We start from the raw sequence: 16,388 nt of genomic DNA, 5'->3' as shown, positions 1-16,388 counted from the left end.
TGAAGGGTGGAAGACGCAGAGCAGCCATGTTTGAGAGGGTGGATGGACTCTGTTAGTTCTGAGTACTGTAGCTCTGGAGACTGGACTCTGGGAGGTCCAGTGGTATCCCGCATAGCTCCACAGCCGCTTAGAGGACTTTGCTTTCTCTCTAGATTATGTAGTGGCTTCCTTGGTTGAGAAGTATAGTACACATCATGAGAGTATTTTCCAGCTTTCTTTCTTTGCTTCTGGATAGAGATACTTTTTTCACTTTCATACTTAAATTGATTTGCTAGGTTCTAAAAGTTGTCATTTCCTATTTTGTTCACTTCCACCTTTCTGAAGTCTCAATCTACAATTATCATATATATTTACAATGAGAAAAGGCACAAGCCTTTGTCAACTTTCTCTCTGTTCTAAACTGTGTGCAGTATGTTTATGATACTGGTTTTATTAAAGTCCAGGTTTCTGGCACTCACAAGGAATTCTTTTTTTTCACTAGGGTTAGGAGGGTAGTCCCTGGAATCACACTGCCTGCTCTCAGTCAGCTCTGCCACTCCTTGCCCATGTCTTTTGGCCAGTTCGTTAGCTATTCTGAATCCATTTTCTTATCTGTGAATTAGAAATTGTTAAAGGTACCAGCTTCACTGACTGTGGCGAGGATTAAGCCATTCAGTATGTGGAAAGGGTTTAGTGCAGAACTTGGCATAGTCACATCCCTAACAAGTCCTGGCTCTGCTTCTCCTTGGGATTAGTCCGTCTAGCGCTTGATCCATGGTGTATCATGTGTCAGTGCTAATCTAGTTCCTGAAGCACTGAACTGCGTGGCATACAGAGGACCAGAGCACTTCTTATAAAGTTCTCTTGATCCAGTGGGTAGATGGCAATAGAGTTTTGGAAGTTTGGACCGAGAGGGTGTGGAAGCAGTGCTCTGGGTCTCAACTGGGCTCACCCATTCCATTTTTCACAGTATTAACTGGGGAGGGGGATTGGGGATGTCCCTCTTCTCTCCCACAGGTTTGTTTTGTTTACTTGTCCTTCCTTCTCCCTCTTCCTTCCCTGACTCCCTCCCCTCCCCCTGTTGTCTAGGCAAATAAATGCAGAAACCTGCTCTGCCCAGCAAGGCCCTAGCCCCTGCACTGGAGGAGTGGCACCACACATTTACTGTGCCTGAAAGATCCCTTACTTAGGAAAGTGGCCTGGTTGACCCAGTAAGCCATGAATTTCTGCCCAGAGATATGAAGGGGCTTCTCTTTATATTGCTTGTAATTTAGGGCCTTTTATGTTTATTAGTTCTAGAGATCTTCTTTGTTTATAACATCAGATTATGTTCCTTTAGGTTGTTTTTTGTGGGGGTTTTTTGTGGGTTTTTTTGGGTCAGTGAGCAGGAACATTTGAGGGCCTTTGATTTGTGTGTGTATAAGATTCTGTTAAGAGCTGTCATCCTTTGTCTACATCAGTAACAAATATATATATGTATATGTACATATAGAGTGTGTGTGTATACACACACACACACACACACACACACACACATATTACTTAGAGATTTTATCTTTTGTCTAAAATGCCCTAGTTGTTTCAGAATTGGATTGTGGTTAGCTGACCATAATAATAGTTAGTTTCCTACAGCTAAAAATATTGAGGAGAGAGATTATAACATTTAAAGAATAAAAGCATAATTTTGTCAGCTGTGGCTGGATATGTAATACTGAGTGCTAGACTTAGAAGTTTATTAGGTATGAAATTGAAGAATTCTGGGCTGGGGATGTGGCTCAAGCGGTAGCGCGCTTGCCTGGCATGCGTGCGGCCCGGGTTCAATCCTCAGCACCACATACAAACAAAGATGTTGTGTCCGCCGAGAATTAAAATAAATATTTTAAAATTCTCTCTCTCTCTCTCTCTCTCTCCATCATCTCTCATCTCTCATCTCTCTCTCTCTCTCTCTCTCTCTCTCTCATCTCTCTCTTAAGAAAAAAAAAAGAAATTGAAGAATTCTAAAGATCTGTTTGAAACAGTAACAAGGATACTTTTCTTTTAAAGAGTATTTTTTGTGCATTAAATAAAAATTTTCATAAATTACCAGTCTGCCTATAATGCATTTTAATTCCTTTTTTTTTCTTTTCATTTTCAGCTTATGGAAAAGTATTTCTAGTGCGTAAAATAAGCGGCCACGATGCTGGAAAGCTGTATGCCATGAAAGTTTTGAAAAAGGCAACCATCGTTCAGAAGGCCAAAACGACAGAGCACACGAGGACAGAACGGCAAGTCCTGGAGCACATCAGGCAGTCGCCATTCTTGGTGACTCTGCACTATGCTTTCCAGACAGAAACCAAGCTTCATCTCATTTTAGGTAAGTGTCAGCTGTCACACTTCTCATGAGAACGTTCTCCTCAGGCCTCGAGTTAGAACCTGCAGAAAGGGCAGCACTTCAGACTTAGAAGAAATGATGTGTGTTCACTGTCGCTCTTCTTTTGGGGGACATTTCTTGAACATCACAGATGACTCTGGATTTGAGACTTCCCAATGGGAAGAAGTTTAGATGCTTAAAGCCCACGTTGCGTTGTAATCTTAAGAAATAGTAGTGTCGTTAGGAGGAGCCATCCTGGCCAGTGTGCTTCTGTTCCCTTCAAGAAGCTGAGTTGCAAAGTGGGCCTTGATTTCAGCCCTAGATTGGGGCTGTCAGGAGGACACTTATGGAACAATAATAGGAAAGAAATTTTAAAAAGAAAGGGAGAACTTCTGTTCCTAGAGATGCTTTGCATTTCCTAGTGGAAAGCCTGCAGATAAAGGGAGCAGCCACCCACCTGCCATGCCCACTTCCCACCGGCACTTTCTGAGTCTTCCTTTCCCAGCTGGACCTTTGTTGATGATCTTTGGAAAAGTCCTCAGCACATGTTGCCAGGCTGCTCTGCAGAAAAGCTGCACTGTTTTCTGTTCCTATTAAAAGCAAAAAGGAAATACGGTAGTGCTTCTAGCGTTGTGCTTTGCCATCATTGACTATTACCACTTGGTCCTCTGATGTGTTCACATCCTCCTAGAACTGTGGTGAGGTTGGAATTTCACATAGTCTCTTTCTCTAGAAACTTTAGCTATTTCTTGAGTGTCTATTGGATGTCTACTGTAACAGGAATTGTTCATGGTGCCAGTGACCCTCACAACACCACAGAATCCCCTCAGTATGCACATCAGAGTTCTAGAAGGTGCATTCCCTGAAGTTACATATTTTGTGTAAGGTTGAAAATTAAGGTTGGGACTCAGACCTGACTCCTTCCAAAGTCTTGGCCAAATGGTACAGTCTCTGTTCTTCTATTATTAGTGGTTGCAAACAGGGTTTTATATAAATTTAGCAATTATATTAAATGTTCTCATTTTGGAAAGTATACTTTTATTGATGATGCCTAAATTTGCATTCGCTTTTTCAGCCATGAAAAAGCTCCCTGTGGAATGCTTACCATCAACTAACAACCCTGAATCTTCTCTATGCACAGTCTCTCCTGTCCTGTCTCCGTCCCTGTTAATGTTACACCTGCCTATTGTTCCAGTGAGTCAACACACGGCCCTCGGCCTGCCTTGTGTGTATATCTATACTGTATGTTATTGACTGATTTTTTTGTTATGTGTTTTTTTAGTGTCAGTAACAGTATTGTAAGGGATAGAACATTTTAATACAGTAGCTTTAAATATTTTTCACAGTGAAAAACACAGAATGAAAACAGATATTCACATGGAAAATAAATAGAAATAAATACCTGTACTTGAATTTGGGCCTGAGTTTATTTGAGTTCTTCACCCAAGGAAGGCTTAGGAGGTCACTGAGGGCTGTTTAAGAAATGACTGTCTCATTTGAGCTTCCCTCTTTAAATCATATGAAGGTCACATGAGCCAGGAGCTGTAAGCCCAGGAGCTGTGACCCTGCCCTGCGGCTGCACCCCAGTCTGCCTCTCGCCCTCCTCCTTCCTCTCTTTTGCCTTTCCTCTCTCCCTTCTTATTTTATTCTGGTATGGTAACTGTACTCAGCATGTTTTTTATTATGTATTCTGAATAGTGTTGTTTTTGTAAATCATGTTTTTAATTTAAAGGGAGAGGAAATACTTTGTATCTGATTAAGAAGCAATAGTCCTTAATCATTTTGCTTTTTAGCTGTTAGCTTTTCATTATTTTTGCTCTTTGTCAGTGACCCATAAAGAAACAGATATAAAACAAAACAAGGAGACCTGTTTCTGTGCCGCTCAAGAGTGGAATACGGACTAGGTGATGTATTTGTTCCCTAACCTGGCAGTGCATTAGAAAGCAGGCCCTGTCCTGATAGATTCACTTACCAGTTTCTTTTTGTACATGTTTAAAGTAGTTGTTCAATTTTAAAGATGAAAACCTTTCAGAAATTTAGAACAGAACTTTTAAAGACTATTTTTATGGTTTAGTAATTATTTGTAGTGCTCTGACACACATTAGGTCATTTTTTCAAGTATTCAGCTATAACACTTAATCTCTGACATAACAGAATGTCACAGACTGGGTGGCTTAGACAGCAGAGATTTATTTGCTCACAGTTCTGGAGGCTGATGTCCAGGATGGAGGTGTCAGCAGGGTTGGTGTCCTCTGAGGCCTGTTCCTTGTTTTGTAGAGGGCTGCTCCCTGCCGTCTCTTTACATGGCCATCTCTCTTGGCATGCATACCCCGGTGTCTCATTTTGGGTCCCAGTTTTCTCTTCCTGTGATGATGCCTCTTTGTAATAAGGTAAACTCTGGGTAATGAAAATATATATAGGCCTAGAGGCCTCTTTGTAACTTCATATCCAGTTACATCCTGAGGTACCGAGGATTTGGGGCTTCAGTAGAAGAGCGTTGGGGAGATACGTGTAGCCTGTTGTCTATTGATAACTGATATTATTGATCACTGACTTCATCCAGCTTCTTTGTGAGGTGATAGTAGGAAATTAGTAGTCTCTTCAGGGACCCTGCTGACCTTTGTCTGATGACTAAATAAATATTATAAATCTTTTTTAAAAAAGAATGATATTTTAAAGAATATTCTGTTACTACAAAGATAATACATATATATCCGGAAGATATAGAAAAGAAAAAATAAGAATATAAAAATATATTTTCATTACCCAGAGTTTACCTTATTACAATAGTTCCTGACTTAAGATGGTTTGACTTGCCATTTTTCAACTTTAGGATGGTGTGAGAGCAGTATTCATCCAGTCAAATCTTATTCAGATTTTGAATTTTGATCTTTTCTTGGTCTAGTGATATGTGGTTCGATTCTCTCTCTTGATGCTAGGCAGTGGTCAATCTCATGATCACAGGGGTCACCAAGCCAGACTCTACAGCACACTGTGTTGCCAACTCAGGATGTTTCAAGCATTAGACATACTAATTGCATTTTCCACATAATGATAATTTTCCACATAATTTACTTTGGGTTTATTGGCACAGAACACTGTCATAACTTGAGCATCTGAGTATACGCCTTTGTTACTACTTAATGTATATCCTGGATATTTTTGTCTGTGTACCTTTGTGCATATATGGTTTATCAAAATGAGAATTTGTAACTAGTTTTTTTAATTTATAACTAATTTTTTTCAGTTAATGATGTCTACCTTTTGCAGCAAATAAATTTTCATCTCCTTCAATTCCCAGTTATAAAACATTATTTATGGTGGTATAACAAATCACCTAAAATTTAGTTGCTCAGTGATTTATTTCTCATGATTCTGTGGCTTGGCTGGACAGGGTGGCCCTGGCTGGTTTGGTCTGGGCCCACTCAGGTAGTGATCAGAGTCAGCTGGGCTGCACGGGCTACAATGCCTTTATGTTCATGCCTGGCCGTTGGTGGTGGCTGTTGGCTGAGCCACCTCACCTCTCCTCATGGCCCCTCACCCTCCAGGACCGTAGAGCAGCTTCCTCACAGCCTGGCAGTCTGAGGGCAGCCATGAAGACTGCCAAGAGGGCAAAGGTGGAGGCTGCAAGACTTCCCGAGGCCAAGTCCTGGAGCTCACACAGCCTCCCTGCCAGCACCACCCGCCTAGGTCCACATCTTGATGAGGGGAACTGCAAAGAATCTGTGGTCATCTGCCACCAAGTCCACATTCTGACTTCACTAATGGTCACAGAATTGCCCTTTACTATTGTTTTTTTGTTTGATTGGTTGGTTGGTTGCTTTGGTTTGGTTTTTTGAGATGGGGTCTCACTGATTTTGCCCAGACTGGCCTCAAATTCGTGGGCTCTCGTGACCCTCCCACCTCATCCTCTCAAGTGCTGGAGCTACAGGTGCATGTTTGTGTAATCCAGGGATATTTACTTGGTTGTGTCCTTGTAGTGTCTTCTAGCTTATTCTAGCTTCTGCTGAATTCTAATAATTGGGAAGTTATGTTTTGCATGGAGGTCTTTAATCCAGATGGATTTTTTTTTCTTTGTGCAACATGAATTAAGGATTCAATTAAATCTTTTTAAAAAATAGCTGCTTAGTTTCCCTAACACTGTTGGGTAAAAAGCACTTCTGACTTCAGGGTGCTGCTGTTTTGATCTGTTTCTTGATTTTGAGTGCTATGTGGGTTGTTGAATTAAGTGTGGTACCATATACGGTATGCTTTAGTATCTGGTAAGGCTTGGCCTGTTCTTCATGTTGTCTTTCATTGTTATTTTTCAGAGCATGATGGAAGGCTCTTCCTGTTGGTTTGTTTGTTTGTTTGTTTGTTTATTTATTTATTTATTTATTTAGTTTTTTATTTTGAGATAACATCTAACTAAATTGCTTAGGGCCTCCCAAAGTTCCTGCTGGCCTTGAACTTGCAATCTTTCAGCCTCAGCCTCCTGAGTTGTTGGGATTACAGACGTGTGCCATCGCACCCAGCCTGTTCAGCGTGAACTTTAGAATCCAATGTATGGTTCTGGGAGGGAAAAAAAAATTGTTAGGGTGTTTTTATTGGGATTGCTTTAAGTTAAAAAATTAATTTACCGAGAATCGATATTTTTATGATGTTGTTCATTCCTCCTCAAGTATGTAGTATGTCTTCTCTTATTTAAAACTACTTCTGAGATCTTGAGGGGTATTTTAATGTTTTTTTTTCCTATCCACATGTTTTGTTAAATTAATCTCAGAATTTCTTCTGTTGCTCTTGTAAATGGGATCTTTCACCGTATCTTCCGCTGACTTATTAAGTTTGTGCGTTTAATTTTTTAATCCTGCTGCCTTCCTGGATTTTCTCATCTTCCCACGGTGCTCGTGTCCTGCCCTATTCCCTCTCTGTCTGCCCCAAAGAGTACCATTTGGTGTATGTGGCCTTTTTTTTTCTTTTTCTTTTTTCTTTTCCACTTGGTTTTGCTGAAGGAGTAGGTCAGTGAGGTTTATAGTCATTCTTGCTGTTTTTCAAGATGTTTTAGAGAGATGGAAATTTAGGCTAGGCTGTAGTCAACTCTACTGGCTCACTACAGACTGCTTTTCAGGGCCTGTTCCAATGGGATAAATTTTGCTTAGGTGGCATAGGCTTCTAAAAAAGTATTATCTTGCCAGCTGTTTACCTGTAGCATCTGGTCTTAGTAATCAGTTATGGAAAAGACTAGCATTTGTATCAGGCAGAAGTGGGTATGCCTTATCCTGATTGCCTCCCATTCACTTATATTCTATCTTCCGTCCTCCACTTAGTGGACAGGACTTTTTCTGACCAGTAGAGGGCCAGGTGGTAAATATTTTAGGCTTTTTAGGCCTCAAGGTCTCTTTAACCATAGATAAGAGTAAACAACTAGTTTTGACAGTTTCCAGTATAATGTTATTTACAAAAAGGCAGTGGGCTAGATTTGACCCCGACCTAAACCCCTCTGTTGTAAGTCACATTCATTATTTTTTAGTTCTATAGCATTAATATGTTTAAAGGCTCTGTCTTAATTTGTGTCTAATGGCATCTTATGGATTTGACAGAGTTTTCCTTTATATTTTTTTGTCTTCCCAAATCTTAAAGCATAAAGACCATATCTTCTTTACAAGGTTTTTGGTACTTGTGTATGGTCACAACAAGAGATGTAAAAATATTTTTATCTCTTCTGTCTCATGTGAAACTCATATTTATTTCAACAACAGTGGGAAGGAGTTGTATATGGAAAATAATCTGTAAAAAACCTTCTCTTCTGGTGTTCTCTAGTCTGTTGATTTGTCAAAACACTAGCTGATCTGTGACTGTATTAAACTGTCAGATTAATCAGGAGAATTCATAAGACATTAAAGAAGCAAGTCACAAAGTTATTTATAAAGGTGATGCCAAGGATTGTTCTCCATAATGAATGCCACCTCAGTCTTGCCGACAGTTCTATTATCATGAGTCATTCTTTCAGCAGGAATTAAGAGGTATGTAAAACATTAAAGTTTCACTTTTGAGTATTAGTTTCATCTCAGAAATTGCAAGGGTGACAATCTTGCTGAGATGGTAACAGAATGTTCATGCTCTATTGCAGTTGCTAGAATGACAGAACAGACAGTAACTGAAGGAACTTCCTGGCTTTTAAGTAAACATGAAAAATTCACAAGCTGGTAGATAGATACTCTCAGAGCTTTGAAAGGATTTCAATGAAGGAAGGTGTCACCACCATTAAGAACCGTGACAGAGTTCTAAGTAAGGGAACTAGAAATGGAAAGGTTGGAAGATAGACAGACATCAGTGAAAGTTGGGACTGGAAACAGGTAGGTATTTGGAGAGTGAAAGCAGAATAGACACTCTTTCCTTGAAAGCAGTTCTTCTATCAGTTCTGCCACTTCCCCTCCCACGAGCGGGCTCGCATGAAAAGATTGCAAGAGCGAGACAGCCTGAGGAGCGCTCCCTGGCACTGGTTCTTCTTTTGCATCCTCAGTGGAAAATAGTGCAGCGGAGGCTGTTTCTCCAGTTTTGTAACATGTCAGGCCTTATGGAACGCACCATCATGGTGGAGTTCAGTCTCCCCATCTGCTTGTAGAAGCAAGTGGACTAAAGCACAGTGGAGAGATTTCTTGGTTTAATGTTAAATCAAGATGCATGCAGAGGACATGAGCTGAAACTCTGATGAAGTCACAGTGCCTTTCCTGTTCAGTAAGAGGAATGTGTTTCCTGATGCTCTAATACAGGGCTTCTCACCAGCGATGTTAATAGTGCAGGTCCAGAAAGTTGTGCCTTTGAACACTTGATCTTTTTGTTTTGAAATGCACCAATCTAATAAATAGTCTCCATTTAGGAAGTAGTAATTTTGACTGAAAGCAGGTATCCTTTTACCTGTAAGACATTGTCAGAATTCTACAAATAATTTTGTCTGAGGGAACTGCTAGAATTTTCAGAAATTTTATGGAGACCTTCTGTTTAAAATCTGAGCATTATTTCATTTTTTAAACAAATTTACTAGTTTAAAGGCTTCTTCTTCCTCCTTCAGTCTCTACACATACACACACACACACACACACACACACACACAGGATGCTATTCTGAATCTAAGGGAAGGTACCATATAACAAAAAATAAAATCTATTTGCTGTTGTTGAATATCTGTATACAATTAGTTACTATTAAAATGAGATATAAATTGTGTCTCTCATGTGGCAGAAACATGGCCTGAATTAAAAGAACATCCTTATGGTGGCATAGAAAAAAATGTATACATACATACCTACTTATACACACACTTCTTTTAAAGGGCTGGGCATAGTGGCACATTCCTGTAATCCTAGCTACTCACCCTTCCTGGGCAACTTAAAAAAAAAAAAAAAAAGAAAGGAAGAAAAGGCTGGGAATGGAGTTCAGTGATAGAACACCCCTGGATTCAGTCCCCAGCACTGGAAATAAAATCATAATAACATTACAATTTTGAATTACTTTCTAAAAGAACATATGACTGTGTCATAATACTAAAATTACTGCTCACTGGGGAGTCTTGAACATTCTAACTTGTTATTTCTTTAGACATAAGCTTCACTCAGACTTTTGATGAAGGCCTTTTTCCACAGTCTGTGGGCCTTACACTTAGAAAATCAACGAAACTCAACTATGGAGGAATAAATGATGGATCCCTCTGCACAACAATACCTGGCTTCAGATTCTTTATCATGTAGGTTTTCTCTTTGGGATATTGCCTCCTTTATTATAATACGTGAACTGTATCAAGGTATAAACAATTTTAAACTCTTTATTCCTTCCACAAATATTTGCCTGAGTACTGTGTGCCAGGTGTTTGCATCTAGTAGCAAACAACCTACACCAAATCCTTGTCCTTGGGGCCTCTGAGTTTAAAAGGGAAACAGACATTAATAAATTAGTACACCATTAAGTAATTACCATTGAAATAAGCACTTGAAAGGAAACACAAAGGGTACTAATGACAGTGTATAATAAAAAGTCCTAAATTTAATCTGGTTTATCAGAGAAGACCTTCTTGAAAAAAGTTTCACCTGTGACTAAGAGCAAGAATAATCCATAACTGAGCAAAAGGAGAAGATGAGGAAGAATATTAAGGCCCAGTGATGCATCCAACATGTGTGTCAGCCTCAAGACAGGAAGATGTGTGGAGCATTAGAAACCTAACTACCCACAAGGCCAAGGTGAATGCCACGGAGTCCTGGTGGTGAGGTCAGATCAGACGGGGCTTTAGTTTTTGTAATCAAATGGACTTGGATTTAAATTGTGGCTTTGTCACTTCCCATATGATCTTGAACAGGTCACTTAGTAGTTCTAAGAATGATCTATAAGTTACTACGATATTAGTTAGCCTTTTCTGCAAACAGACTACCACAAAATTCAGTGGTCTAATCCCAGCAATTTTGAGAGGCTCAGTGCTGATCCACTAGGGCAGTTCTTGTGTCAGTCTCTCTTTGTTCTTTTGGAAATATTCTTTCCATGATTTGCAAAGTGCAGCTGAAATGTTACCTAGTATGAGTACTGAAAAGTATTCACAGATTTTAGAAACATGAGTTATTTTTAACTATAGGCTACAGTGGTGTAGTGAAGGTGAAGTTGTACTTAGTGTGTTAAGGAGTGAATGGAGGCAGTGGCAGGCAGAGTAATGGCCTCCCAAAGATGCCCACAGACTCATCCCCAGAACCTGTGACTGTGTTGGATTACATGACAAAAGGTATAGATATTACTTGGCAAAAGGTATAGATGGAAGAGAGACTGTAAGATATGAGGATTACCCTGAATTACCTGAGCGGGCCCATTGTAACCGTCTCACAGGTAGAATCAGGAAGCAGGAGATGCCATGTGAGGAGGATTTGACTGCCATTGCTGGCTTTGAAGGTGGAGAAGGGGGCCCTGAGCCAAGGAATGTGGGCAGCCTCTGTCTAGAAGCTGGAAAAGGCAAGGGCACAGATGCCCCCAGAGAGAGCCTTTAGAGAAATGCAACCCACCAATAGCTTGATTTTAGCCCAGTGATGTCCATATTAGACTTCTAATGACCCAAATGGTAAAATAATAAATTTATGTTGTCTATGCCACTAGGTCTGAGGTAATTTGTTAAGCAGCATTCTGAAGTGAACATTGGGTAGGAAAGAAATGTCCTCCACATAGACCTCCCTTAATAGAAGTTGGCCACCAAAGAAAGAAGAGAGGGAAGATGTGACATGCATGATTTAGGGAGGATGGTAGTGTGTTTTAAAATGGAAGAATTTTTGTGCTTTTGACTTTTTCACTGTATTTGTGTGATTTCTGTTATTTTTATGCTGAGACACAGTATTGGAATTCTTCATCTGACACCCCAAATACCAGAACACAAGGGTCTGTAAGAGCAAATTAATTGCCCTTGTATAAAAAACAAATTTTTTGAAAATTTAAATTTTGCATCAAAAAAATCAATTACTTAAGAAAATTTCCCTTTAGCATTAACTAAAACTAATTAGACTCAAGTAATACTTTATAGAAATATATGTTAAGCATTTATAAGCCTTGAAATTCTGCTTAGATTGACAGATAGGTCTGGGTATTATAAATCAGATTTTTATATTTAAGTCATAATAATTAAAGTTGAACAGTATTTTCTATTCTATAAGTTATAATTGATGTGTATAAATAATAACAATAGCTATTAGTTACCTTGGAATAAGTGTCTATTGTATTTCTGCTCCAGCCTTTATCCTCAATACCTCATTTAGTCCTCGTGACAATATCACATGGGAATTAAAATCATTTCTATTAATAATTTGCAGCTATAGAATGTGAGTCATTCTATCTGTAAAATACAATTTAACAAATTCAAAATAATTGAGATTTAATCATATTCATATAACAAAGAAATTCCCTTTAGTTTAATCAAGGAACCAACTGTCAATACCAGGATCATATGAGTTTTCCCTGTTATGGATTGCAAATAAATCTCAGTATAATTATAAATTGGTCACTATTTTTTAGAAGAGTCACAATTGATGAAATTTGGTAGCTTCAGAGCCTATATACAGGTTTATTCCCAATTTATTTCTAATTATTGGTTTTGTTTTTGGTGGTGCGGGGGTTGAACTCAGGGCCTGCCTGCTAGGCAAGCACTCTGTCCCTGTCTAATTATTGTCTAAAGGATGGACTGTTCATGGCACCCTTTTATTCTTCAGTTACAAACAGTCTAAGTCTCAAGATTTATCCTGAACTTTCTTAGGAGAAGGGATCAGAATGCCAGTACCTGTCTGTTAAGGAAGATTTTCTTACCACGTCACTACAGCTTCCCTTTTTCCTTTCCCTACTTTCTTTCTGCTCCCCATTGGCCCATTTCAGTTGCAGTTTTTAGCAGTTACAACATCTTATTTGTACTTTTTAATCAATGCTAAAACTTGAGATGAACTATCTACCCTAAGACTCCTTTGCAGCTATGTCAGCCAGTGATTGGGCTATTACATGTTTATTCATTTCTCGCATTGAACATGAGTGCCTTATATTTGCTACTGTTAGACTCTGTGTCTGCAATTGGGAAAACTGCCCTGGGACTTTAAGGTCTGTCTCATCCGTGCCAAACTTCAACTTGACTTTCTGTTAAAATATATTTAAATCAGCTTTTAGAGTAAAATATAAAATATGTAATTAGACAGGTATGAATCTGACAGTGAACTCACTATAAAGCTTCATTTTGTATGCACTTAATGTTTTAGAAGCTTTGGATATATTTTTTAAATTTATTGATTTATTAGGATCTTTCCTACTTACACATCCCCTGCCCCTCGTTGTCTTCTAACCCTTTCCATGAGCTCCATGAGTAACCCTGTGTGCGCGGGTCTTGAATCTTAACAAGCACACTTTATTGTCCTTTTGTCCTAAGTAAAACTTCTGTCCTTGAACGATATTTCTTCCCCAGCAGTCCCTTTCATGTAAGACCACCCGTCTTCCCATTCTGCTCCTGGAACTCGGCAAAGTGATGGTGGTTAAATGTCATTTCAGTAGTTACTTGTCAATGGAGTTTTGGTTTTCCTGAGAACTTTTTTCTCTCCACTCCCCTTGGTCCTGTCATTTACTGACTCCTAGGATACACACGTGCCTTGCTCATCAGGCTTGGTTTCCTTTTCCTCCAGTTTTCCTCCATCACCTCCCTAGGAGCAGTATTGATAACCAGTTCAACTCCAAGTCAGACATCTTGACCTGTTACTTCACATTAGCCATTCCCAAATAAGAATAGCTACTTATTGGGCCATGGTCAAACCATCCACACCTGGAAGACCTTAACGTCAGATGTCTTCTCTGGCCACGACCTTCCTTCTCCCCATTTCTTCACTCCTCAGGCAGTCTTTAATCCCCCTTGAACCCTGCCTTCCTGTTCCTCTCCCCACTGCCTTCTGGTTCCTATCATCCTTGCGAACCTGGAACCTGCCTTGCTGGTACCCTGGAATTGCTCACCCTCCAAATCTCCCTCCTCACCTGACACTGATGTCACTTGGATCACCTCTGATCTCTATTTCCAATTCCAGGTTGCTAAGCTTTCCTTATAGATCAATAAAATGTGTCTCTTGGGTCTGGCATGAAATCCGTGCTGACAATCTTAACAGAACCTCCTGGAAGGTTAGCAGATGTTTTACTTTTCTCTCATGAACCACACATGAACTTTCCTACCTTTCTTCCTTCTTGAACCCTCAGCCCCATCACTCTCTTCCTGTCTGGCAGAGATGATTTGTCCTACTTCACTGAAAATATATCCAGTCGAGCTGCAGAAGACCCTCAGATTTTCTTCTGCTCTCCTTTCTTTGAACCTTAAAATTCTCTGTATCTTGGCATTGCCTGTTAGATTAACAAAAATTAAAGATATTGTTAATAACAAGAGTTAGACCTTTTTAAAACGCATCCATTCACTGTTGGTGTGGAGTATAAATGGCTTCAACCTTTTTGAACACAGTGCTTATCAAAAATTGACAGCAAGCCAGGTGTGGTGGCACAAGCTTATAATCCTAGCAGCTCAGGAGGCTGAGGCAGGAGGATCACAGGTTCAAAGCCAGCCTCAGCAAAAGGGAGGCAGGCACTAAGCAATTCAGTGAGACCCTGTCTCTAAATAAAAATACAAAAAGGTCTGGGAATGTGGCTCAGTGGCCGAGTGCCCTTGAGTTTAATCCCTGGCACACCCCTTCCCCCTCAAAATTGATAGCAGTTATAAAAATTTAATATACAAGGTATTTTGTGTCTCGCTAATTCAGTTTTAGGAATGTGTCCTACCAATCTGTACCTGTCCAAGTAGACAAGATGTATATACCAGGGTATTTCTTGTGGCATAATTTTCTTATCTTATTCTAATTTTATCTATAGGCCAGAAAATCCTATATTCCTGTATCTAGAACCATGGAGCTGTTTGAGATGAGAGCTGGCAAATATTTCTTAATGTAATTTTTAGATTCTTCAGTTTTTATTTGTTATCAGGCAGCACTCGTGGCATGTTTTCAAACTCATCTCATCCACTCCTTGTCAGCAGCACTTAAGGGGATAGATTGTCATCTCTGTGAAAGGTGCCACGGCCCCACAGTTGGTATGTGGAAGAACCACGTGGTTTCACTTCAGCACACAGTTCAGGCCACAGGAATTGATTTCCTGTGTGTGTCAGGAGAAGCAGTTTTATTTTTAATAGCAGAAAATGATAAACAGTTGAAATGTCTTTTTGTTTCACCCCTCTCAATCCTTTCTAGTCCATCCTTTAAAGATATTACTAATTAGTTTTCTTCCCACACAGCCATAATTGGGACACACCACTGCTTAAAATCTCCAGTGACTCCTACTTTCTTGAAGAGATAGTCTCAACTCCATAGTCAGGCTTTTAGAACAGTCTGGCCCAGTCTCGGCCTGTCTTTCTCAGCCCCACTCCCTTTATTGTGCTCTGATACGCAAGTTCCAGCCAAACTAAATAATCTACTGTTCCTCTGCGAACCTGCCTTTTTATTTCCTCTTCTTTACTCGAGTGCTAACTGAGCTCACCCCTGGGTCTCAGCGTTTCCTGGCTGCAGCATCCTAGACACAGCACTTCATCTCCAGCCCTGTGCTGTCCCATTTCCCTGCGGTTGTCTGGTTATGTGGAGTGATCTATGTAAAGTGATAATGATCTATCTGTGATGGCTGTATTAAAATAAAGCCTAGAAGAGTACAAGATGAAACTAGAACATCTTGTTGTGCTAGAAAGTAGGAAAGAACAATAAACGGGGCGAAGGGAAAGCTCTTCTCTTGTTGGAAGAAAGCCAATGAGAGACGGGGTGATGGAGTTCAACAACCATCACTCCTGTCAGAAAGAGGGAGGAATGCTTTGTTGAGGAGCAGGATATCTTTTTACATAGTCTCAATTGATCACCCCACAGTTTGCCAGTTAATTACAAAGGAAAACATAATAACTTTATGGTGTAGAGAATCCTGGCAAACTCCACTCATGACTTTGCACTAAGGAAGTGATCAGTAACACCAGTGTTGAGGAGAGGACCGTCCTGATTTGTTCTAAGAAGGGTAAAATTATTGCACTGGTATTAGCCAGGAATCTGTGTCTAATCATGAGGAAACACCATATAAAATCCAAATTGAGGGTTGGTCCACAAAATAGCAAGCCTCTCCTCTTCAGAGTGTCAAGATCAAGAAAGAAGGAAAGAAAGTTTCAGACAGTCATTTCTAAGGCATTATATATGATCTTTAACTAGATCCTGGACTGAATAAAAGTAGCTGCAAAGAGTGTTATTAGGCATTTTTGAATATTTGAATAGGAATATATTAGGTAATAGTATTTTTAGCGTAGTTGAAGGTTCTGATATTAAATCGCACCGTGGGAGTGTGAGAGCATGTCCTGGGAGGTGCACATTGAGGTACGTAGGAGTAGAGGAGCATGATATCTCCAATGTGGGTCAGGAAATTTTTGTGCCATGTATAAAAACAGACAGGAAGAGAATTCTAAAGCAAAAGAAGCAAAATGGAAACAATTGGTGAACTTTCCTAATGAGTATACGGAGATTCTTTACACTGA

General features: G+C 39.7%; 1 protein-coding gene across 6 annotated transcripts in view; it reads left to right on the top strand.

Moving 5' to 3' along the window:
• Window positions 1-16,388, top strand: part of Rps6ka5 (ribosomal protein S6 kinase A5) — a 183,904-nt gene that overhangs the window by 89,066 nt on the left and 78,450 nt on the right. For 5 of the 6 annotated variants that reach the window (XM_078050716.1, XM_040274239.2, XM_005321348.5 and 2 more), the window contains one exon: window positions 2,114-2,332. In XM_078050716.1, coding sequence (XP_077906842.1) covers window positions 2,114-2,332 — 219 coding nt within the window. Of the gene's footprint in view, window positions 1-2,113; window positions 2,333-16,388 lie in introns of those variants that run through there. The other variant, XM_040274243.2, reaches the window with a different exon arrangement.

Source organism: Ictidomys tridecemlineatus, chromosome 5, assembly GCF_052094955.1.
Source record: "Ictidomys tridecemlineatus isolate mIctTri1 chromosome 5, mIctTri1.hap1, whole genome shotgun sequence".
In the NCBI taxonomy this organism is placed as follows: domain Eukaryota; kingdom Metazoa; phylum Chordata; class Mammalia; order Rodentia; family Sciuridae; genus Ictidomys; species Ictidomys tridecemlineatus.
Note: the sequence above shows the minus strand (reverse complement) of the source record. Positions and strands in the feature narration are given on the sequence as shown.